This window comes from Trichomycterus rosablanca, chromosome 2 (genome assembly GCF_030014385.1).
Source record: "Trichomycterus rosablanca isolate fTriRos1 chromosome 2, fTriRos1.hap1, whole genome shotgun sequence".
In the NCBI taxonomy this organism is placed as follows: domain Eukaryota; kingdom Metazoa; phylum Chordata; class Actinopteri; order Siluriformes; family Trichomycteridae; genus Trichomycterus; species Trichomycterus rosablanca.
This window is the reverse complement of record NC_085989.1, coordinates 30,416,384-30,443,017: the sequence shown is the minus strand read 5'-3', so window position 1 is coordinate 30,443,017 and position 26,634 is coordinate 30,416,384. Positions and strand designations below refer to the sequence as shown.

Genomic DNA, 26,634 nt, shown 5'->3' with positions numbered 1-26,634 from the left:
TCATGCTGGAACACTGCCCTGCGACCCAGTTTCCGGAGGGAGGGGATCATGCTCTGCTTCAGTATTTCACAGTACATATTGGAGTTCATGCGTCCCTCAATGAAATGTAACTCCCCAACACCTGCTGCACTCATGCAGCCCCAGACCATGGCATTCCCACCACCATGCTTGACTGTAGGCATGACACACTTATCTTTGTACTCCTCACCTGATTGCCGCCACACATGCTTGAGACCATCTGAACCAAACAAATTAATCTTGGTCTCATCAGACCATAGGACATGGTTCCAGTAATCCATGTCCTTTGTTGACATGTCTTCAGCAAACTGTTTGGGGGCTTTCTTGTGTAGAGACTTCAGAAGAGGCTTCCTTCTGGGGTGACAGCCATGCAGACCAATTTGATGTAGTGTGCGGCGTATGGTCTGAGCACTGACAGGCTGACCCCCCACCTTTTCAATCTCTGCAGCAATGCTGACAGCACTCCTGCGCCTATCTTTCAAAGACAGCAGTTGGATGTGACGCTGAGCACGTGCACTCAGCTTCTTTGGACGACCAACGCGAGGTCTTTTCTGAGTGGACCCTGCTCTTTTAAAACGCTGGATGATCTTGGCCACTGTGCTGCAGCTCAGTTTCAGGGTGTTGGCAATCTTCTTGTAGCCTTGGCCATCTTCATGTAGCGCAACAATTCGTCTTTTAAGATCCTCAGAGAGTTCTTTGCCATGAGGTGCCATGTTGGAACTTTCAGTGACCAGTATGAGAGAGTGTGAGAGCTGTACTACTAAATTGAACACACCTGCTCCCTATGCACACCTGAGACCTAGTAACACTAACAAATCACATGACATTTTGGAGGGAAAATGACAAGCAGTGCTCAATTTGGACATTTAGGGGTGTAGTCTCTTAGGGGTGTACTCACTTTTGTTGCCGGTGGTTTAGACATTAATGGCTGTATATTGAGTTATTTTGAGGGAAGAATAAATTTACACTGTTATATAAGCTGCACACAGACTACTTTTCATTGTGTCAAAGTGTCATTTTGTCAGTGTTGTCCCATGAAAAGATATACTTAAATATCTGCAGAAATGTGAGGGGTGTACTCACTTTTGTGATACACTGTATGTATAAAAAAATACTGATTTTTAGATTTAAGTCAAACAAAGTAAAAATAACAACTATTTACAAAACACTATTTTATTTATTTGAGGAAGTTTCCAGGTTTGATTCATTATTTAATTATGTATGTATTTCATTATGGTGCTAATTGTTGTATTGAAGAATTGATTTGTTAACTGTTCTGCCCTAATACTTCTTTATGATTTAGACATTTAGACATTTTTACACTTTCACACTTTTATCAGGTGAACCCCAAAATATTTCACATGGGTGTCATTTATGCCTAACAGCTTTAAGGTCCTGGAATTGATCTTGCCCCGAAGACATTTTCTCACATGTATAGTTCATTCCCATCTGACGAAACATGCTGAAAGGATTTGTGTGTGAGTGTGATTCACATTTCTCATCTTTTTTGTATGCATGTGTGTTACCAGAACCTCCACCAGAGGATCATCTTCTCCAGAACACGCTGTGGCCCGAGGTCCAGAAGCTGTGAGTCTCATTTGTTCTCGTTTGTATCTCTTTAACAGTGAAGTTAGTGATTCAGTGTCAGCCTGAACAGCACTAATAGGCAGTGCTGGAGTCATTTTGAAATCATGAGCAGGGAGTCCAGACCCAGCACTTTTGCTCCCTGTTCGCTTTGACAGTAGGGAAAATAAATGTAGGCCTAGCTTAATGGGACTTGTTTTGCCCTTGCTTTGTTAAAACGGATGCAGTTTGGAAAGTTAGTGAATCAATTTTTTTTTTTTTTTTTTTTTTTTTTTTTTTTTTTTTTTTTAAATTCCAAGCTTTACATCCTGCATCCCTTCGGGTGTGTGTTTTACTTCATTTTTTTCATTTGCCTGAGCTTATTCATCTGTTCCTGAGGTTAAAAGGAAATCAGCTATAACTGAAGGACAGATATTGGGCTATGCAGTTGGAATAGAGTAAAGAATTGTTCATGCAGGTTCCTCATCTCTGTTGTATCAAATTTGGAGCTGCTTATTAGATTTTTATCAACAGGGCAATTCTTTTCACAGTGTATTTATGTTGAATCCAAACAAATAATAATATGTGTACTGAGTAATGAAATTAAGCGCCATCTTCTCTAGGCTCATTAGCTCTACCAAGCACTTTGTGTCATAGGTAATTCCAGTGGTGAATTAAAATGTAATCTAGCCTGTGCTGTTACAGACGCTGTAGTTAGTAGCTCTAGGCTTTCTGTCTTCATTTTCCTGAGTTGTTTACTCAGTGTCTTACTTATATGGTTATGCAGCTGGTGTAAGAGCTGGGATCGTGTGGGTTTTCCTGCGCCCTCTCACACAGCTATAATGGCTCATAAGAGAACTCGCTGGCTCGAAATGCCATCCTGACAGTCATGAAGCCGCCTCTGCACAGAGGTTTAGCTTAGGCGACAGATGTGACAGAAGAGTCATTAACATTGCTTGCCTTCTTCTCTCTCTCTTTGCTCTCTCCTTTTTTCTCTCTCGTTCTCTCTTTTTTTTTTTTTAGGTATGGCCATGGCTTTGAGATGTTTTGTGTGGCGTCAGACACCGCACATACAGTGGTCGCCTCAGCGTGTAAGGTACTTCACACTAAAAATCATCTTAACGCTATTCTCTCTGTTCAGTCTGTTCAGTCCCCAGCACACCACCAGACTCACTCCACCTCTAGACTGCTTGTCATTCATTTATTTTATGTTCGCTGGTTTGTGGTGAGATTATTAGTTTGACTGATGGATTCATTTTCTTCTTGCATATTGTATGAACAGGTACACTGTCAAGTCAGTTTGCCTACTAAAATTAACTTTGTGACATTCTATCACTTTTCTCTCTGTGGAGAAAATTGTCTAATTTTTCTTTAAGACAGCCACGCTCGAATTCGAAAACCTGTAAGGTACCTCAAAATGTGAAAACTCTTGTGAAGTGTTATAGAAAGAAATGGGAAGTAACATAATGCTTTATTACTTTGCCTAAGTATTAAATAGGTTTTTCTCACCAAAAGGGAAACATACCATTTGGTGGTTTTTACTTATTACAAAGAGCTATTTTAATCCAGAGCTCAATAATTGTTACCTAAAGCATTGTCATCTGGACCACTGGCATTACTGTGTTAAGTTATTAGGAGATCAGACATTAACAGATCATTTTATAAACTACATTTGCAATACAAATGACTTTTTGGTAATACAGTTACTGACTGTCGCCAGTCTGTTGCTTTATACACATTGACTATTGATAGGCTAACAAAGTCTATGGAATGGAATTACAGATATAATGTGGAGCTGCATCATGTTGTTATGTGGTATTGGTTCCACATAGCTCCATGGACCCAAATTTGATTGTTGCTTCTGGTTACTCTTCATCTGGCCCACTAGCATATTATATTTCCTGTCACCTTTTAATAATATGGTGGTAAAATTGCCACTGTATGAATTGAAGTAAGTAAATGTGTACTGCCCCTATTTGCCCCCTATTGGAATGTGTTGCACAGCAGACCTACATGACAAATTAAGCATTTTATTCAATGCTTGAATGTGATTTTTCCATGGTAAACCTGACCTTTGCCTGAAATTGCGCATATATATATATATATATATATATATATACAGGGGTTGGACAAAATAACTGAAACACCTGGTTTTAGACCACAATAATTTATTAGTATGGTGTAGGGCCTCCTTTTGCGGCCAATACAGCGTCAATTCGTCTTGGAAATGACATATACAAGTCCTGCACAGTGGTCAGAGGGATTTTAAGCCATTCTTCTTGCAGGATAGTGGCCAGGTCACTACGTGATGCTGGTGGAGGAAAACGTTTCCTGACTCGCTTCTTTAAAACACCCCAAAGTGGCTCAATAATATTTAGATCTGGTGACTGTGCAGACCATGGGAGATGTTCAACTTCACTTTCATGTTCATCAAACCAATCTTTCACCAGTCTTGCTGTGTGTATTGGTGCATTGTCATCCTGATACACGGCACCGCCATTGGATGCACATGGTCCTCCAGAATGGTTCGGTAGTCCTTGGCAGTGACGCGCCCATCTAGCACAAGTATTGGGCCAAGGGAATGCCATGATATGGCAGCCCAAACCATCACTGATCCACCCCCATGCTTCACTCTGGGCATGCAACAGTCTGGGTGGTACGCTTCTTTGGGGCTTCTCCACACCATAACTCTCCCGGATGTGGGGAAAACAGTAAAGGTGGACTCATCAGAGAACAATACATGTTTCACATTGTCCACAGCCCAAGATTTGCGCTCCTTGCACCATTGAAACCGACGTTTGGCATTGGCACGAGTGACCAAAGGTTTGGCTATAGCAGCCCGGCCGTGTATATTGACCCTGTGGAGCTCCCGACGGACAGTTCTGGTGGAAACAGGAGAGTTGAGGTGCACATGTAATTCTGCCGTTTTTTGGATACAATCCGGGTTAGCACCCGAACATCCCTTTCAGACAGCTTCCTCTTGCGTCCACAGTTAATCCTGTTGGATGTGGTTTGTCCTTCTTGGTGGTATGCTGACATTACCCTGGATACCGTGGCTCTTGATACATCACAAAGACTTGCTGTCTTGGTCACAGATGCGCCAGCAAGACGTGCACCAACAATTTGTCCTCTTTTGAACTCTGGTATGTCACCCATAATGTTGTGTGCATTGCAATATTTTGAGCAAAACTGTGCTCTTACCCTGCTAATTGAACCTTCACACTCTGCTCTTACTGGTGCAATGTGCAATTAATGAAGATTGGCCACCAGACTGGTCCAATTTAGCCATGAAACCTCCCACACTAAAATGACAGGTGTTTGTTATTTTGTCCAACCCCTGTGTATATATATATATATATATATATATATATATATATATATTAGGGCTGTCGAAGTTAACGCGATAATAACGCATTAACGCGACCTCAATTTAACGCGATTAAAAAAATTTGTGCCATTAACGCAAATTCTAGTTCATGTTGACACTTGACTGGTAGAACAAACGTTTTAATGTCGGACTTGCCACCGTTTTTCATTTGCGGTTTGTTAACATAATGTAACCGATCGTGGTAGTGATGCACTTGCATAATAAAGAAATAAATACACGCTATATTCACAAGTTGTCGGGAGCAGAACACTTTATTACACTTAATTAACTTCTTCTTCTGTACCGAATACCGGAAAGCTGAGTCGAGCACGTTAGTTCATGAACTATGGAAGCCCCAAAGGGTCAAAACACACTCACTTCGTGTAGAAACGTCCATCAAACCATCGTCACGATACAACCACAGACAAGTCTGATACAATAACTACGCCTTATCCCACCTAAAGCACCGCTGATCTACAATGTTTGCTGATGGAGAAATTCTAACCTACAATCTGACATTTACTGCCTAGTATGTGAGTGAATAAAACTCCCTTACAGTTTTCTCTTGTCCCAGCAGTTTTTAACATAAGTACATTTAGCATAAAATGTGTTCACCATTTTAATTGTAACATTTCACTTAAAAATCCTTGTTTTCTATAACATTTACACAGATTTTTTTTAATGCGATTAATCGCAATTAACTATATGAAATTCTGAGATTAATCACGATTAAAAATTTTTAATCGTTTGACAGCCCTAATATATATAACTTAGAGTAGTCAGTGTACAGCTTGTATAGCAGTGTACATTTACTGTCTTCTGAAAATAACTCAACACACAGCCATTAATGTCTAAAGTGCCCAAAGTGTCAATATTTTGTGTGACCACCATTATTATCCAGCACTGCCTTAACCCTCCTGGGCATGGAATTCACCAGAGCTGCACAGGTTGCTACTGGAATCCTCTTCCACTTCTCCATGATGACATCACGAAGCTGGTGGATGTTAGACACCTTGAACTCCTCCACCTTCCACTTGAGGATGCGCCACAGGTGCTCAATTGGGTTTAGTCCATCACCTTTACCTTCAGCTTCCTCAGCAAGGCAGTTGTCATCTTGGAGGTTGTGTTTGGGGTCGTTATCCTGTTGGAAAACTGCCATGAGGCCCAGTTGTCGAAGGGAGGGGATCATGCTCTGTTTCAGAATGTCACAGTACATGTTGGAATTCATGTTTCCCTCAATGAACTGCAGCTCCCCAGTGCCAGCAACACTCATGCAGCCCAAGACCATGATGCTACCACCACCATGCTTGACTGTAGGCAAGATACAGTTGTCTGTATATATATATATACATATATACATATATATACATATACATATATACATATATACATACTGTACATACAGTATATACGTACATACACACATACATACATACAGTGTATCACAAAAGTGAGTACACCCCTCACATTTCTGCAGATATTTAAGTATATCTTTTCATGGGACAACACTGACAAAATGACACTTTGACACAATGAAAAGTAGTCTGTGTGCAGCTTATATAACAGTGTAAATTTATTCTTCCCTCAAAATAACTCAATATACAGCCATTAATGTCTAAACCACCGGCAACAAAAGTGAGTACACCCCTAAGAGACTACACCCCTAAATGTCCAAATTGAGCACTGCTTGTCATTTTCCCTCCAAAATGTCATGTGATTTGTTAGTGTTACTAGGTCTCAGGTGTGCATAGGGAGCAGGTGTGTTCAATTTAGTAGTACAGCTCTCACACTCTCTCATACTGGTCACTGAAAGTTCCAACATGGCACCTCATGGCAAAGAACTCTCTGAGGATCTTAAAAGACGAATTGTTGTGCTACATGAAGATGGCCAAGGCTACAAGAAGATTGCCAACACCCTGAAACTGAGCTGCAGCACAGTGGCCAAGATCATCCAGCGTTTTAAAAGAGCAGGGTCCACTCAGAACAGACCTCGCGTTGGTCGTCCAAAGAAGCTGAGTGCATGTGCTCAGCGTCACATCCAACTGCTGTCTTTGAAAGATAGGCGCAGGAGTGCTGTCAGCATTGCTGCAGAGATTGAAAAGGTGGGGGGTCAGCCTGTCAGTGCTCAGACCATACGCCGCACACTACATCAAATTGGTCTGCATGGCTGTCACCCCAGAAGGAAGCCTCTTCTGAAGTCTCTACACAAGAAAGCCCGCAAACAGTTTGCTGAAGACATGTCAACAAAGGACATGGATTACTGGAACCATGTCCTATGGTCTGATGAGACCAAGATTAATTTGTTTGGTTCAGATGGTCTCAAGCATGTGTGGCGGCAATCAGGTGAGGAGTACAAAGATAAGTGTGTCATGCCTACAGTCAAGCATGGTGGTGGGAATGCCATGGTCTGGGGCTGCATGAGTGCAGCAGGTGTTGGGGAGTTACATTTCATTGAGGGACACATGAACTCCAATATGTACTGTGAAATACTGAAGCAGAGCATGATCCCCTCCCTCCGGAAACTGGGTCGCAGGGCAGTGATCCAGCATGATAATGACCCCAAACACACCTCTAAGACGACCACTGCTTTATTGAAGAGGCTGAGGGTAAAGGTGATGGACTGGCCAAGCATGTCTCCAGACCTAAACCCAATAGAACATCTTTGGGGCATCCTCAAGCGGAAGGTGGAGGAGCGCAAAGTCTCGAATATCCGCCAGCTCCGTGATGTCGTCATGGAGGAGTGGAAAAGCATTCCAGTGGCAACCTGTGAAGCTCTGGTAAACTCCATGCCCAGGAGAGTTAAGGCAGTTCTGGGAAATAATGGTGGCCACACAAAATATTGACACTTCAGGAACTTTCACTAAGGGGTGTACTCACTTTTGTTGCCGGTGGTTTAGACATTAATGGCTGTATATTGAGTTATTTTGAGGGAAGAATAAATTTACACTGTTATATAAGCTGCACACAGACTACTTTTCATTGTGTCAAAGTGTCATTTTGTCAGTGTTGTCCCATGAAAAGATATACTTAAATATCTGCAGAAATGTGAGGGGTGTACTCACTTTTGTGATACACTGTACATACATACATACATACATACATACATACATACATACATACATATACACTGCCTGGCCAAAAAAAAGGTCACCACCTGGATTTAACTAAGCAAATAGGTAAGAGCCTCCCATTGAATAATTACTGCATGGGTTATTATGTTTCAGCTGGCAACAAGTTATTTAACCCTAACTGATGCAGTGAGTAGCTTCTCATTTGTTAAACAACCATGTGGAAAGACACATCCTGTGGTCATGGAAAAGATGTTAATCTGTTTCAGAAGGGTCAAATTATTGGCACGCATCAAGCAGAGAAAACATCCAAGGAGACTGCTGAAACTACTAAAAGAAAATAGAAGATATACTTTATTTGTCATATATACATATACAGTTGTACAGTACAATGAAATTCTTTTTTCGCATATCCCAGCTTGTTTGGAAGCTGGGGTCAGAGCGCAGGGTCAGCCATTGTACGGTGCCCCTGGAGCGGACAGGATTAAGGGCCTTGCTCAAGGACCCAACAGTGGCTGCATAGCAGAGCCTGGATTTGAACCGCCAATCTTCCGGTTGATAGCCCAAAGCTCTACCCACTAGGCTACCACTGTCCCTCGGGTTAAGAACTGTCCAACGCATTATTAAAAAGTGGAAGGACAGTGGGGAAACATCATCTTCGAGGAAGGAATGTGGTCGGAAAAAAATCTTGAATGATTGTGATCGGCGATCACTTAAACCTTTGGTGAAATCAAATGGTAGAAAAAGCATTTCCACAAGCACAATGCGAAGGGAACTCAAGGGATTGGGACTAAACAGCTGTGTAGCCTTAAGAAAACCACTTGTCAGTGAGGCTAACCGGCAAATCTCCCATCAATACAAGATCTTGGGGAAAAATTAATGCAACTCTGGACAGAAATAAATGTTGTGACATTGCAGAAGCTTGTGGAACTTATTTATCACACCCACCAAGGTAGGTGTGCGTGCGATCAGTCTTGCTCAGTTGATGGGGGATTGCTGGCTTTTTATCTCTGTATGACTTCACTGACCACGACTGGAGCACATTCTCCATGTCGGCCTCAAACGTTCACAACTGAGTGGAGACAATCCATGCAAATCAGGCCAGGGACGTCTGGTGGCTATAGCAGACCTTGGCTGCTCTAAATGACATTCTTATCATAAATCTATGCATGAGCAGCACCCAAAGGATCTACTACATAACCTTGCTGACTAGAAAGAATAAAGTTCAAAAAGGTCTGGTACTTTCTTGTTTTACATGGGTGATTTTATTACCCTATTCCCTCCTCTATATATCTGCACTGTTCCGTTCCATCCAGCAGCATTTTTTGACTTGTTTTCTTTCTTATTTAAACATTGTCAATTCCTATTTATTAGAGTAACATGCAAAACAACCATCCATATTTTTATGAGCTGCAGCTCATACAATAACATTGGTTTGGTTAACACAATTAAAGAAACATGAGTTTCCTCCCAAAGAGCAGGACCAGCAGCTTGTTACATCATCAGAACTCAAACTGGTGAGACCCAGACTATGTCAACAGCACCCTTGTGACATTGACTTTTATCCATGTCGAACTGTTTTGCTAGCACACAGTGACAAGCAGGTTTAAAATGCCTTTTTCAGTCACCTTGCTTGTAAATGTATTCACTGAAAGCAGTAAATACAAAAACAGCTCTGTTTTGCCCACAGGCTTCTAAAGCAGAACATGCAGCTATTCTGTTGTGGAGTGCCTCCTCTTGGAAACAGCTGCAAGCTCTTTCATGCCACAGTCTGACCATCACTCAGATGGCCTTCTCCCCAGATTCACGTCTACTTCTCGCTGTGTCCCGAGATCGCACTTGGTCATTATGGAGACGTGATTTTGGCAGACCTGATGCTTTAGGTAACAACAGATTTTCCATTTGTTTTTTTTGTTTTGTTTGTTTGATTGTTTGATTGTTTATTCTGTTTAAGTCTAAAGACGTTCGTCTTTTAATACACACATACAATGAGGATTTAGTCTTGCACCAGTCCCAGTTTTACTTTAAGTTTTGGCACATTTCTAATAGATTCTGTACAACCTTTTTATTTTCTACTCACTAAAATTATCATTGTGTCCTATATTATGCATTTACAGGGATGCATAGGTGGACAAATCCCTAGCTTTGGCCTTTGGGGACAACCAGACTTTAAGTTTTTATTTGTACTTGCTCAGCAAACAAGTAGGGATCTGAGGGGAAAAATCTGCATCTTACTTGCTTTACTTGCAATTTTTTTTTCACCTTAATTGACATTTTAAAGTCAACACACCCAACAAAATGTATTACAAGTATGATGTTACGATGATTTGGGCATTGTACAAAATACTTTTACAGCTTTACTGCTTCTAACAGGGCACTTTATACCCTTGCCTCTTGCCAGCATTTAAAAAAACCCAGTTTTGCTTTATTAAAATCAAATAATATAAAAAGAGGAGCAAACTTTATAGCCACTTAACCATAATTGGCTTTTACATTGCAGTTGCTATGGTTATGTGTTAGCAGCTCTATAGTGCTGCATTTTTGCTTTGGTTTTCCACACATTGTAGCCTGTAAACAATTACTAAATGCAAAATTAGCATAAGTAATTTAATTGTGACAGGCTGTCTGTTGACAGGGATCTTAAGAGGATGCACTGATTAATAATTTGGTGAACTTTTGACTGGTCTTGTTATAATGTGGGATTACACACTGGCCAGCCAATCACAAAGAGCTCTATAGTTCTGCACTGCAGATTTTTGAAACCATAGGTGGCAGTGATTGCAGATTTTTACCAGGAATTACTTTATTAACACCTATAATAAAACTAAAAACAACTATAATCTATAATAATTAACTCAGCAAACTAGCACATCATAAACATAGATAATGATAAATAATGATCAGTGGAGAAAACGACTGTGTCTGATGTATGGAATGATGGAAAGGTGATGATGGCATAAAACAATATAATAGCAGAAATTTTGTTTTTTTTCCTCTGCCTAAATCTGAGATCTAAGCAAAGCTGTGGTGTTCCAGCATAAATGTGTTTTAGGACAAGAGTTGCCAGATAAGATTTGATATCCAAAATGTTTTCTTTTTTATATATATCTATTTGGCCGGTCCTCCTGCTGTCCAGCAGGATTGGGGCAGAGATCTTAAATCATAAGATTTTATTTTTTACACAGGGTTTGTCTCCAGGAACTCGTGATCTTCCTTTCCACTGTGCAGCCTTTGCCCTAATGGTCCTTGTTCCAAGGTTTTAGAATAGGCTTTCATCATGTATACATACATTGTTTAACTGAATGCGCTAATTTGTCATATATACATATACACGTGTACAGGGGTTGGACAAAATAACTGAAACACCTGGTTTTAGACCACAATAATTTATTAGTATGGTGTAGGGCCTCCTTTTGCGGCCAATACAGCGTCAATTCGTCTTGGAAATGACATATACAAGTCCTGCACAGTGGTCAGAGGGATTTTAAGCCATTCTTCTTGCAGGATAGTGGCCAGGTCACTACGTGATGTTGGTGGAGGAAAACGTTTCCTGACTCGCTTCTCCAAAACACCCCAAAGTGGCTCAATAATATTTAGATCTGGTGACTGTGCAGGCCATGGGAGATGTTCAACTTCACTTTCATGTTCATCAAACCAATCTTTCACCAGTCTTGCTGTGTGTATTGGTGCATTGTCATCCTGATACACTGCACCACCATTGGATGCACATGGTCCTCCAGAATGGTTCGGTAGTCCTTGGCAGTGACGCGCCCATCTAGCACAAGTATTGGGCCAAGGGAATGCCATGATATGGCAGCCCAAACCATCACTGATCCACCCCCATGCTTCACTCTGGGCATGCAACAGTCTGGGTGGTACGCTTCTTTGGGGCTTCTCCACACCGTAACTCTCCCGGATGTGGGGAAAACAGTAAAGGTGGACTCATCAGAGAACAATACATGTTTCACATTGTCCACAGCCCAAGATTTGCGCTCCTTGCACCATTGAAACCGACGTTTGGCATTGGCACGAGTGACCAAAGGTTTGGCTATAGCAGCCCGGCCGTGTATATTGACCCTGTGGAGCTCCCGACGGACAGTTCTGGTGGAAACAGGAGAGTTGAGGTGCACATTTAATTCTGCTGTGATTTGGGCAGCCGTGGTTTTATGTTTTTTGGATACAATCCGGGTTAGCACCCGAACATCCCTTTCAGACAGCTTCCTCTTGCGTCCACAGTTAATCCTGTTGGATGTGGTTTGTCCTTCATACCGTGGCTCTTGATACATCACAAAGACTTGCTGTCTTGGTCACAGATGCGCCAGCAAGACGTGCACCAACAATTTGTCCTCTTTTGAACTCTGGTATGTCACCCATAATGTTGTGTGCATTGCAATATTTTGAGCAAAACTGTGCTCTTACCCTGCTAATTGAACCTTCACACTCTGCTCTTACTGGTGCAATGTGCAATTAATGAAGATTGGCCACCAGACTGGTCCAATTTAGCCATGAAACCTCCCACACTAAAATGACAGGTGTTTCAGTTATTTTGTCCAACCCCTGTACATTACAATGAAATTCATTCTTCGCGTATCCCAGCTTGTTTTGGAGGCTGGGGTTAGAGCGCAGGATCAGCCATTGTCCGGCGCCTCTGGAGCCGAGAGAGTTAAGGGCCTTGTTCAAGAGCCCAACAGTTGCAGCATGGCAGAGCTGGGACTTTAAATTGATAGCCCAAGGCTCAACCCACTAGGCTACCACTGTCCCTCTATATGTATGGCATGGTATATTATAATGCTCTTGAATGATTACTTTGTCATTGTCCTTTCATGTTCAACAAAGCGCATCCTGTTTGCTGGTTTAACTACAGTGAAGAAGATGCTAGCTTTACGCTGACAGCCTCCACATTGACTCACACAATCAGTGGCCACAATCCTCCCTTGATTTAATATTAATGGAAGCATCAGTATCCAGACGACAGGGTGCCAAGCAACAAACTGTTAGTGTATAGATATCTCTTGCCATTGAAGTAAATGCTTTGCATTTTAAAGAAATAAGGGTCACATGGATGGCACAGCAGTCTAACACACTAACACATCACTGCAGAGTGCTTGAACTCTGAAATTTGAGCCGATCTCAGTAGAGCCCTTGACCTGGCTGGGCGTCCACACAAACACAGTTAGCCGTGTTTGAAGAAGGGAATATTCGGACAGGATCTCTAACAAGAAGCAACCGCGTACTGGACTCGTGTCGGAGGGGGTTTGTAGTAATCCGACTCTCCTCAGACAGATCAAGGGTTGTGCAAGCAGCAGTGGATTGAAAATGACTAGATTAGAGATGAAGGAAAAAAGAAATAACAATACTGTTTCTGTCTAAAGCCTAGGTGTTTGATGTTGTAGGAAAATTATTATTGGTTTATTTTTTATCTTTTTGCAGAAGAGTATTATGTGTAACTATCACATAATTGTTTACTGCACTACCGATTTTTGGTAAATGATGCGTGCATTCCTAGATATTACATGGCCACTGTCAATTAAAATGATACGTAGTTTAGTGAAACACAATACAACAAATAGGTCAGTATTTGTAACTACTTTGAACAGCAAGACCGGCATAAAAAGCATAATTAATATGTAAGTAAACTTTGTCCCATTGTAGTTTTTTTGCTGTGAATAAATTCTTGTTAAAATCCACCCCTCAGCCACATGACCTTCCTCCTATGTATACTTTAGGCACCTGCAACTAAATCAGCACTGACAGAAGTTAAGCGACTGAGCGTGCGTTTCTTTTCGCCTATTTGCCTGTTTGTCAAAGGCAGCCGAAGACTTAGGAGGACCGCAGTCTGTTCTGGTTGAATCTGGTATTACTCACAGCTTTCATGCCGTAGATGCAGAGGGGGCTAGCTGCATCAATGCTGATGAGGCAGAGGCTCAGTGTCAGCTCCTGCTTTCTCTGTCCCTTTATTCGTCTCACTCGCTCTCGCTTCCTGTTTCACACTAATGAGCTCAGACTTGCCAATCAAAGGGCAGACAGTGGTGGCTGTTTCAGCCTAAATCAGTGAGCAGTGTGTATCTGTGTGTGTGTGTGTATGCATATAAGTGATTGTGTGTGGCATTGCCTCATTTCTAGACAGGCTTGATATTGGCAGCTTTGAGTTAGTGTTGCCAGGGCATGATGACCTGGCTGAGGTGAACGTGCCAGCCCGGAGTGTAGATCAGCACAGGCTGACAGTATGGCTGAACAGCAGCCTCTCCTCAGGGGTAACTGAGCTCTGTAGCATACCAAAAATACAAATGCTGGGAAGATTACATAGAAACTGTTGCAAGGCTTCTGCTATGTAAGAGAGACATAAGAAATAATAATGCAGTTCTGTTCTTTCTGATTTCAGATCCTAAATTCTCTCTCTTCACTCATACCTGTAAGGACTCTGCCGTGCACACACGCATCATTTGGTCATGTGACTGGAGTCCAGACAATAAGTACTTTGTGACAGCCAGTCGGGATAAGAAGGTATTTCTAGTTTATCACAAAGCTGATCCATACTGAGGTGTGTTTTAAAAACCAAAGTTCATTGTTCCTTGTTTGTGATGGTAGGTGATAATGTGGGGTCACCTCGGCTCTGGGGATCCAGTTGGTAAGAATGACGATCCGGTTAGTCCCTGCTCCTCTATTCTGGATGTGGGGGATTCAGCCACTGCTGTGGCCATCAGCCCTTTTCTCCTCAAAGACCAAAGGTACAGATAAGTACAGGACTACAATACCCATAATTCACTGAGAGAGAACTATCATAGGTGATTGAATAGGGGTGCAGTGGGTAACTGCCACTGTTAGATGTCACACTATAAACTCCTTCAGTAATAAAGACTGCAAATTATGGAACGCACAGTGGGTTGTTGATTTTCTGGAACAGCGTTGAAGGGACAGTCATTATTATTTTGTCCTTTCATCTGATTGCATGAATATAAGTTTCTCTCTTATACCACCTAGTACAATTTCAAAGCCTGATAGTAATTGCTGACTGTGTAATTGCGCTTGGTAGTAGCAATTTTTTATACTATGGAAACATATCTGTAGTTATTATGACTGACTTTTCAGCTGAGGAATTAGGAACTATAACATATTTCTTTTTTAGTCCCCATTAATCTAAATGGAGAACATACACATCAATATTATACACTATAAATAGACTTTAGTCTTAAATTAAATCTTTAATTTCCTCCAAGATCAATAAAGTGTCTGTCTGTCCACCCGTCCGTCCATCCATCTAGACATCACACCAGTTGGGAAATATGACTATACTAAACTGTGTGCATGCTGGCTGTCCATTGTGATGTATTTGCATCACTTTACAAAAGAAGTAAACATTTGACTTTGGCTTTTTGGAGGGTGGAGGAAATGGTAAATCCATTTTTACATTCAGCTTAATGTAAAAAAACTTACTTTGATAAATGCCTTTGTGTGGTGAATTGATTCAGATAAAATCTGTTCTTTTTTTTCCCCTCTTTTTCTCTGGTTTTCTCCCCTAATCTAGTCGTATCCAATTACCCCGATTGCCTTACACTTAACCTCTACGGATACAACTCTCCATGCTGATTGAGGTGCTTCGCAACTGACACACGCCCCCTCTGACACATGTGCAGTATCAACTGCACCTTTTCACTTGCATGAGGCGAGTTCTTATACTGATCAGCCTTGTGCACGGAGAGCCAGACTCTGATGGTGCCTGCGCAGAGTTGGAGAATAATGCTAATCAATCAGCCAGCAGAGGTCGTAATTGCATCAGTTAACAGCCAATCGTTGTTCATGTGGCCACCCAGCCCAGACAGTTGGCAGAGCTGAGATTTGATATGATGTATTCAAAATCCCAGCTCTGGTGTGCTAGCGTATTTTACCGCTGCACCACCTGAGCAGCCCCATTCTGATTTTGTTAAACAAGTTATGTAGGGATATATTTAACTGTTTGTAACTGATAAAATACCAAATTGCTACTTTATCCAAACGTTTAGCTCCATTAATGATTTAGATAAAATCTTTTGTCATTGTTTTTGACAACTAGAACATCAAGCATTAAAGGTTTTGCATATTTATATGAAAGCTTTAAAGTGTTTTATTGTGTACACGTACCAACTGTTGTATTCCTGTGTGTAGTTACCTTGTAGCTGTAGGTCTGGAGAGCGGAAAGATCCTGCTATATAAATGGAGGCCAGTGAAGGATCTGACCACTGGATCAGACTGGAGCGAATGTAGTGAAACCGATATCTTGTATCCTTTTCTCTGCACCAAACCCAGCCTGCCAACTTGTGTATTCTTTGAAGATAGGCATGTGAAAAGGCCATGGGCTTAAGGCCAGTAGCACTTTTCACAAATTCCCTTTAATCTATGAGGTTGTACTTGTGTCTAATCTGATAATGTGCCTTGTTCTGTCTGATCTATTGATATGGTTCCCATGGGGGTTGAAAAGCTTTTCCACTTTTACCTGTGTATTTTGGGTCTATTTAAGGTCACTTGCACTGCTCTTCATTTAAAATAAGTAAATGCTCAATGTAATTGACCCCTTCTTAGTCAAGAGCTAAGGCTGCATTCACATGATAAGCATTTTGCATTTACCTTAGGCTACCTTTTTACTAATTTTAAAAACAGGAAAACTCTGCAGTGGTTGTCATTTAGAGACATTAGAGAAAAGGAGACATGGATTTTATTGTTTTAATCAAATGGCAACCAAATCTTATTAAAAGAGCTACAAAGTTAACAGTGATTCCAGAAATTCCAAGTAAACTTGCTATCTTTTAAAAAAAAAATTTAAAAAATAATTTCCCCCCTTTTTCTCCTCCTTTAGCGCATCCAATTGTTCAGGTTGCATCATGCTTCCTCTCTGTCTATGCCGAACCCTGCCCTGACAGAGGAGATCGAAGCTAACCCATATCCGATCCGAAACAAGAGCAGCAGCCAGATGCATCTTTGCCACCCACACATTGATGAGTCTGGCACCACCTAGCGTTGCATGCGGAGAGACACACCCTAAGGGCACTCTCCCTCATATCTTGTGCAAGCGCCTCTAAACAGCCGGCAGAGAACGTAATCGCATTCTGACAGAGAGAGAGACCCACATCCGGTTCTTTGTCCCACCCCCCCATATGAGCAACCGGCCAATCGTTGCTCATACAGCCACTCAGCTTCGAACCGGTGAAGCAAGGCTGGATTCGATACCACGTACTCAGAATCCAGCTCTGGTTGCAGCGCGTCTTTTTACCGCTGCGCCACCTGAGCGGCGTAAACTTGCTATCTTAAAATGTAAACCCAGTCTCCACATTTTACACTTTACTATGTGCCATGACAGATAGTTTTCTCACAATGTCATGTTGCATACAACAGGTCAGGGTTTACTTAAAACAGTAACAATCAGTTTCTCATTGCCTTACCTGTGCTTCGCTTTAGACTGTCATTGTAACAATTTGTCTCATTCACGGTGCTATGAAAAGGTGAGCAGCAAACAGGGTCAAAGTGGTAAACTTCGAATGTCAAAGTGGTAAATCTGCATGGTCTGCAACACCCAAGGTAGCGCAGTGGCAAGATAAGCTGCAAAGAAAACAATGGCACAGCCAGCACAAACAGGGATTGACAAAAATGAACAGCATTGTATCCAGTAATAATCTTGTTGTCATCATTGTTGACGATAATAGCCACTCCATTTCTTCAATGTATGACCTGAGTAGTAGACAGTGCGTCTGTCTGAAAACCTAGTGAGCTGCTTTCACATTTACATTTTCGGCATTTAGCAGACGCTTTTATCCAAAGCGACAGTACGCTGTCTAAGCAAGTGAGGATTAAGGGCCTTGCTCAAGGGCCCAACCATGGCAACCTGGCAGTGGTGGGGCTTGAACCAGCAACCTTTCGATTACTAATCCAGTACCTTAACCGCAAGCCTACGACTGCCTACTGCCTACCTTGTGCGCTTTCTAAGTAATGAGGATTCTGACATTAAACTTTAGAAGGCAGATTATTTAGACGCACTACTCACAGTGATTACGTTATCGGCTGTCCCTGCCTACCACCGCCGTGTTAGCTTACTAAGCTAACAGTGTCTGCGTGGGTTTCCTCCGGGTGCTCCGGTTTCCTCCCACAGTCCAAAGACATGCAAGTGAGGTGAATTGGAGATACTAAATTGTCCAAGACAATTGATATAACCTTGTGAACTGATGAACCTTGTGTAATGAGTAACTACCGTTCCTGTCATGAATGTAACCAAAGTGTAAAACATGACGTTAAAATCCTAATAAACAAACAAACAAACTAAGCTAACAGGGTTAGTCTCAGGCTATTAAAACCAATGGGCTAAGACGACACAACCCTTTAGCATGCCAGCAAACATCTCCTTTTGTGTAACAAAAACTGTTACATTGTCCCTGACAAACCCAAAATTGCAAACAAATTACACTTGTACACATTTATACATATAAAAAATTAATAATTAGAAATTTTTGTGCAAAAAGTTGTTCTGCACTGAATGCTGGGACTGCCTTTATGTTATTCATTCAGAAATATAGGTCAGAATAACTCATCTCAATAGGAGCATTTTAAGAATTTAGACAGACTTCTTTTTAGTAGTGCACATACAATGACACATGCTATCTATGTATAGAGCTCACTAGGTTTACTGACAGACCCAGTGTGTTATCCTGATTGAAGGTGTCTTAATCCTGTCCATTTAAATTAGCTGTTTCCACGGATGTTTAAATTATTTATTTCTACTTTCAGCTTGCCATAATTCATACTTTGAACGTTCCATGTTTCAATCATGGCTTCTTTTTTTTTTTTTTTTTTTTTTTTTTTTTTTTTTTTTTTTTTTTTTTTCTTTTCAGCTTTGATTTCTCTTTTCTCACTTGTCAACCTCAGCAACTAGTCACCCAGAAGGCTTTGACCTAGCCGTGCCATACACATAAGCTTTACTCAGGGGAATCCTCAGCTCTTTCTCAGTAACACGTTGAGTTTCTTCTGACCTGTGGGTCACATCTTCTGGCACTGTTCCAACATTCACTCTGTTTCTTTTCATTTGGTTTTCTTGGTAGAGTACAGAAGTGGTTTATCGTTGCCTGCTTCTGCACAAATGAACTAATGTCAATACAGTTGTCACCTTTGTGATCATGCGCCTTTTAAATCGTCATATATTGCTGCTACACAAAGTCTGGCACCTCTTTTAAGAATTTTCTTCCATATGAGACAGGAGAAAATCTCCAGGCAGCATAGCTCTCTGCTTCTTACCTCAACAAAGCACCATAACGTGAGAAGAGGGTCAGTAATGTTGTTTGCCTTCAAGGTCAGAACAGGTTGTATGAAGTGTAATGCATTTTTCTCTTAATCATTTCTGAGGAAAAACTGGATCATTGATGTCACTGTGTATTAGGAGGAGAACTTGGGTCTTAATAATCAGTGTATTGGAAAAATTAATTAATTTATTTATTAGTGAACAGATATTATAGGATTCAGACATGATGATCTGTCCAGTTTTCCTTTGTTTTTTTTTCATAAATGGTTTGACATTTATAAAAGTTGTAATTGAACAGCTTTTTCTGATATAAAAAATCGCCAAACCTGACCGTCCCTTTTGAAGTCTCCTGTAAAAGGCCAGACAATGCAGTGTTTTCCCTCAGCATCTATTGGTTTCTCACTTTTTCTCTCTCCATCTCTCCAGTGAATTGCCTTTCAAATGCTGCCCACAGCTCTTTCACTTCACTCAAGTTTGGTGATAGACAGCACCTGAGACTAATGAGTTTTTCTTGCTCAAGTAGACATTTTCAATAAAGGACCATGGGAAACTAAAATGCCTTTTTCTGTTAAAGGTTGCAATAAAAGTGTATTTGTGTGTATGCACAAATCAGCATGTTTGTGTACATGTGCAAGCAGAGTAGAGCGGGAAAAAGGAAGGACGAACAAAAACAGACATTTAACATAATAGGTAAATGCTGAACCAAAGAGAGAATAAAAAGGAAGATGGACAGGTACAGCATTATGTTTGTATTTCACAGATGAATTAACTTTCTCTTTGCAGTAAGTAAAGGTTTCCTTAACTGCTTATGTGCCTGCAGTCAGAGTCACACACTGGTAATAAAGAGACTGTGCTGGAGGCCTCTAGTCCATAAGCAGAATGGAAGTGAATGTCCAAACGACAGCACCCACCATGCCGTGGTCCAGTTAGCGAGTGCTGGAGCTGACCGAGCCGTCAAAATCTTCAACATCAACACTCTAGCGCTCTAGCAGCCTCTCAACTGATGACCCCCAGTGGCTTAATCAGCCCCTTCACCATGGTTTTGCTGAACTATACACGCTCAGAGCTGTCTGCAGTACGAACTGTAGTAAATCACTTGCTGAATCCGGTGAAAAGCATGCCAGGTCGTACATTCAGTAAACGGGGAAATTTTGCCTTGTCTGTGCATATTATTGTATGTACTTATAAACAAATTATTAGAAAGGAATATTGTTCTATTTATATAAAAAAATGAATAAATGTTCTGTTGTAATAAAGAATGCTTTTCTAACTGAACTAAGTGTAATGAGTAATTAATGTTTGATTATTTACCTTTTAGGCATGTCTAATAAAGACACATGAGTCTCAGCTTGCATCTCAGCATGTCTGCGAGATATCTCACAATTGATGTCAGCTCGTCATCTAAAACTTAATCCCAGCAAGACCGAGCTGTTACTTATTCTTGGAGATCAATCTCCAACCCAGGATCTAGTCATCTCTCTTGATGACTCCCAGATCAGATCATCTGATAATGTAAGAAACCTTGGTGTTGTCCTGGATAATCAGCTGACCTTCTCTCCTCATGTAGCCAGCATGACGAGAGCGTGTCTGTTCCTCCTCTACAACATCAGGAAGATTCGGCTATTTCTCTCCATCGAAGCCACTTAGATTCTTGTGCAGTCACTTGTAATCTCACGGTTGGACTACTCATTCAAAATGCAGCTGCTTGTCCGGTTTTTAACCAACCTAAACACGGGCTTCCTGTAGCTGCACGCATTCAGTTTGAAACACTGATGCTCGCCTAAAAAGCCAAAAATGGACCAGCTGCCTTCGAGGTCTAATAAAATCCCGCTCTGTATCACACAACCTCTGAGCCACTAGTCTTGCTGGACTTGATTCTCGAAGAAGACATGCATCAAGGCTCCTCTCTGTACTTGCACCCAAGTGGTGGAACAAGCTTCCCTTTTCTGTTTCTCTTGCTGTCTTCAAAAGATGATTAAAAACCCACCTCTTTACTAAACAATTAAGCTGACATGTACTTAAAAAAAAAAAGGTTCTAATAGGGTTTCAGCAGATTTGTGTTCTTGGACTGTTGTCTACATAAACTCGAGTAAGGTAATGTTTACTATGGAAGCACTTCTTTAAGTCACTCTGGATAAGAGTCTTTCAGATATTGGTACTAACAAATAGCAAGGATTTAGGTTAAAACAATGCTTAAAAAATATTTTGTCCCTAACATTGGATATCTACTGTAATCAGTAAAAATTAACAGGAATCAGTAAGTCTACAGTAATTTTAAGGTTTTATGACCGATGTTAGAGGGAGTAAAAATCTGGACTTAGCTACTCAAGGACATGAATTACCCTAATTGTATTTTCCCTTTTTTATTGAATGTTTCTTAATTTTTCTAATTAAACCTAACCAGACTGCTATTCCCTGTTGCCCTTGAAAAGCATCTTGAGAGCTTTTGTAAAGCTGTGGTAGTTTGTTGATATGCCTCGTTAAATTCACACTTTCGTAGTATGCCACTTCACTGGAGACTCCTACACATGGCTGTTTGCAAGTTCTTTTATTCATACCCTTTTTTGATATTGGTAATCCATGAACTTCACCTTCAGTAGCTGCCAGTAACTTCTGTAAATCGGTCAGTTTGATGGTCGGTGTCACAATGGTCATTAGAATAAGTTCTAGTTCTTTAAGTTTTAGAGGGACTGCCTAACATGAGCATTATGGTTGTCAATTTCATATTATTATTTGCTTTAATATACATTTAATTAGCTCTTGTATTATTCCTCAGATTTTCTGACTTGTAATTTAGAGCATCACAAATTTTAAACAAAGATGTGACTTAGCAAAGTACTGTGTTGTACAATATAAGATTGAAGTTATGCTGTAGTAAACTGTTGAAATGATTTAGCATTTTTATTTGACAAAATGCACTCAGCTTAAATTTGAAAATGCTTATTTGAAAAGTGCAATTTGAGACAGCAAATAACAGTAGCATTTAAGGTCTGATTTTTCTTTAAGGCACTGCAGATGTACATTTGCACCAATTTATCAAGAGGAAAAACTCCAGTTTTAGTTTTGCTAATGTGGCACAACAGTTAGTTGTCAGGATACAAGTGAAAAGGCCTGAAGATACAGTTTATTATTAAGAGATTATTAGGGAAAAGTTTTGCCTTCCTGCAGATAGCTGGGGCGGCACGGTGGCTAAGTGGGTAGCACTGTCGCCTCACAGCAAGAAGGTCCTGGGTTTGATCCCCAGGTGGGGCGGTCCGGGTCCTTTCCACAGTCCAAAGACATGCAAGTGAGGTGAATTGGAGACACTAAATTAACGAGTAACTACCGTGTGCTGTCATGAATGTAACCAAAAGTGTAAAACATGATGTTAAAATCCAAACAAACTTGCAGATAGCTGTAAGTTTTGATGTTTTAAGTTACAGCTCCTTTAGTTTAAATTAAAAAAGTTTCATGTGCCTCTAACAGATTCTCCACCTTAATCATGCTAAGGCCATTTTTTTTTATCTCTAATAAGCATGAATGCCTACAAACAGTAAGAAAACCCTTTTGCCTTTATTTAATAAGAGCTGACACTATATAGTATATCCTAAAAATGTGGCCTAAACAAAAGGATAAAATTTAAAAAAAAAATGTTGCGATATTAAAGAACTTTTCTTGGCTATAAATTTATTAAGCATATGCTCTGGTAAACAAACACAATTGTTAATCTTTTCCTTATTTATTATTATACTTGATTTGACATTTGACTGACCTTCTCAGTGTAGATCCACAGATCACTACAACACCTTTCAGGCCACTTCATTCCCCGTGTTGCAGTGTTTAAGAAACCCTGAATTAAAGCCCTCTGGGAAGTAATTTGAATGAATACTCGACACAGCAGTGGCGACATTGCAAGGACATAATAGAGTGTGTGGCACCAATACAGAGTTTATCAGACATGGTCATGTCAATTTCATGGCTGTGCTGCTGCCAAATATATGATTAGTGGAAAATTTGTGGTTTTCCGTTTCCATTAAATGTTGATCTGTAGCAGCTGTACTCACTCTTATCCACATAGAGCCACAATGGTTGCAGGTTTTCATATTAACCATGCAGAAGCTTTAATTAGTAGACTGAAGACCGAGGAACAACTGATTATACGAGTGGAAATGGGTGTAGCTTGTGACTGGTTTGTATGAAAACCTGCTGCTTACTGGATGAGAATGTACCACCGGCATAGTGCTAAGTGTTTAGTAACAGTTTGGCTAAAGTAAGTTATATTTAAATGTAAAGTAAATAGATGTTAGCACAACTTTGTCAGTGCCATTATTATGCTGAGAATAATCTACTACCCAAATAATATCAGGCCACCTCCATTAATAAATGGAGTAGAGCTGGATGACAATGTACAGGTCAACAGATGGGTTACAGGGAGGTAAGTGTATTTTCATTACATTTACATTTTTTAGAATTTAGCAGATGCTTTTATCCAAAGCGACTTGCAGTACTGTGACGGTATATTGTCTAAGCAATTGAGGGTTAAGGGCACTGCTTAAGGGAACAACAGTTGCAACCTGGCAGTGGTGGGGCTTGAACCAGTGACTTTTGATTGCTAGTTCAGTTCCTTAACCACTAGGCTACAACTGCCCTGTGTATGGTTGAATGCATACTTGATAAAATGGAAAGTAAGTGTAGGTACAATAAGGATGCATAGTTAATAAACTGTCGCTAATTAAATACAGTATTATTGACTTATGATATGGTCTGTACTACTTTTTGTATCCGAGATGTGGTCAGGTTTCTTAGCACATCTCAGACTTATTCTAAATTAGTCAACTGAACTCTATTCCCTTTGATTTTTCCACTGAACTCTATTCCCTTTGATTTTTCCACTGACTAAGCTGGTGGTACAATACTACATTGCTCAGTCGTTTGGCCACTGTGCCCAGAATCTGGCACTAAGATGCTAAATATTTGACGGCTTGATGAAGCAGACAGTCTCCCTCTGACAAGAGGGCTCTGCACTCATTCAGCTTGTGTCCTGTTTGCTATGAGGTCGACGCTTCCTCAATTATTTACCACCCACAATATACAGAGAGGGTCATTACCAATTCATTTTCCCATCTCGCCATGCTGATGTGTGTGCCAGCATTTGAGAGACAGAATGAAATAATGCATCCTCACTTATGCTGACTTTTTCAGACATGAGTACTGTGCAGCAATATACAAAATGAAAACAGACATCCAATCATTTTGATTATTTTATTAATAAAAACATTTTTTTTGCAATAATTTATTAAAAATGTTATGATTTCCATGCACTTTAAGGGTACAAGAATATGAAATGAGCACATCCACTTTGTTTCTTTAAGAGCTCTGGTGTGTGTGTGCTAGTACAAACACACTGCTCAAGACAGTTGTGGAGCACAGAAGTGTACACTGGCAAAAGTACTGTATATATATAATAAAAAAGAAATAAAGAATAAAAGTTATGGATTTTTATCTTAATGGGCACTGATGTTCTGTAAAGAAAAACAAAAACGAAACAGAGAAAAGTCCTCCAGCACAGAATAAATAGTTTTGTATAGCGATATGTAAACTTGGAGACGGCACATTTTCACAGAGTGGCAAACAGACGTATACACTCACCGTTGACATTCTGTAATTTTTTAGTCATTTAAAATGTCCCCTCACTATCATAGATTAATACCTCTACAGAAAATGTGTTGTATACATTATATACATTAGAAATAGTCCTTCATGCTTTTGGGGCATTATTGTCACACACTTATGATACTCACTGGTTATCTCCTAAATGCCTCAGATAGTCCAGGCTTACAATCTGTTTGCCCAGATGACTGTTGTCCAACATTGTGTTTTACAGTTTTGTAAGTAACACAACAAAATGACCAAGAGTTCCGCAATGAACTTGGTGTCTTAGTTTATTGCCTGTAACAAGAAGACACTCCATAAATCAGATTCCAGTGCTGCTGTTGTACCTCGGTATGAATGAGTAAAAAATGGTTGAAGGATGTACTGCTTTCCCAGTGAAACATTTTCACAGTTCTCATTATTCAATGTGTTAGTAAGGGATACTGTAAGGGATACTGACAAACAAATCAAGCTTGTGGTTGCCATGTAAATAATTGTGGTCAATCCGGAGTTCTTTTTCTTGAATTACTTTAAGAGGATTTGTTTCAATCCATACAGATGATGCTTTGTCAAAAAAACCCAGCTTTATGCAGAAATGTTTAGTATTTCAGTGCACAAGCAATTTTATTCTGTTCATGATTTTAACTGAGTGGTTTTCATGCATGTTCCATAACTCTGTTAAGCCTTTCATTGTTATGTCATAAGGTGGATATGACTTAGAATATCAGTCTAGACAGCTTGTTAAAGCTATTTATTGCCACGTTAATAAACATTGTACATTTATTAGAATTTGCAAAGTACAAATCTACAACATATGCATAGAATGCTATGTATAAAACTGCTCAACTGTTTATTGGTATGTAGACCGCCCTGTTTGGAATACGACACTACTTAAAAATGCAAGGCAAGAAAATACTCTGGACAGGGCACCAGTCATTCACCCATCCACTTATTTGTGCATTTCTATGGGCAATTTAGAGCACCCAATCCACCTGCTGGCATATTTGGGCAGGTGGGTGAAAAGCAAAGTAGCCAAAGAAAATCCACATAAATAGTAATAACATGTGAAGCTTTCTACACAACCTGTTTTATTACTGTGTTAGCCTTCAGTGTCACAACACAAACTCATCTTTTTTTACTTATTTGCTTTTAGAAGCAATTTACAGTAGCCAACCTACATTCTGCATGTTGTGGGCAATGGAAGGAAAAGGGAGTACATGGAGAAAAGCCACACAGACATAGGCAGTACATGCCATATTGTTAACAGACAGTGACCGGAAGCAAGACTCAAAGCAAGGTCCCCAGGACCCGAGTGCTATTCCGCAGGATTGTGGTTTATGTGTACATAACAAAAATCAAATAAATCTTCCCACCAAGACATGTCAACATTACAGTATCAAAACTCAAACGAATTAAAATAAGGACAATTGTTAACTGTTACACATATCATCTACTTTTTTAATAATACATAAAAAGCTAATATGGCAATCTATGATAACTATTCGGATAAAACTGCAGTAATCTGCAGCAAATGAAGAGAAAAATAGTTGTGGTGAATACTCTTAAGCTTGATTTAGAACTGTTACAAGATAATCAGTGACTAAATGTCCACAATAAACAATTAAGCATTTTAGGAAATGTAAGCTTTTTGAGATGTCAGGTCGGTTATCCTGAAATACAAAAGTTTATCAACCAAAAATAAGATGATGAGTCAGGAAATTCAGGCAAAC

The 26,634-nt window shown here is 40.3% G+C and overlaps 1 protein-coding gene across 1 annotated transcript in view; it reads left to right on the top strand.

Moving 5' to 3' along the window:
• elp2 (elongator acetyltransferase complex subunit 2) overlaps window positions 1-20,548 on the top strand; it is a 57,465-nt gene extending 36,917 nt beyond the window's left edge. The window contains exons 16-22 of the mRNA XM_062990703.1: window positions 1,548-1,605; window positions 2,605-2,677; window positions 9,707-9,899; window positions 14,399-14,520; window positions 14,605-14,744; window positions 16,159-16,272; window positions 20,094-20,548. Coding sequence (XP_062846773.1) covers window positions 1,548-1,605; window positions 2,605-2,677; window positions 9,707-9,899; window positions 14,399-14,520; window positions 14,605-14,744; window positions 16,159-16,272; window positions 20,094-20,262 — 869 coding nt within the window. The 3' untranslated portion in view covers window positions 20,263-20,548. The remainder of the gene's footprint in view (window positions 1-1,547; window positions 1,606-2,604; window positions 2,678-9,706; window positions 9,900-14,398; window positions 14,521-14,604; window positions 14,745-16,158; window positions 16,273-20,093) is intronic.
• Window positions 20,549-26,634: the final 6,086 nt, after the last annotated feature.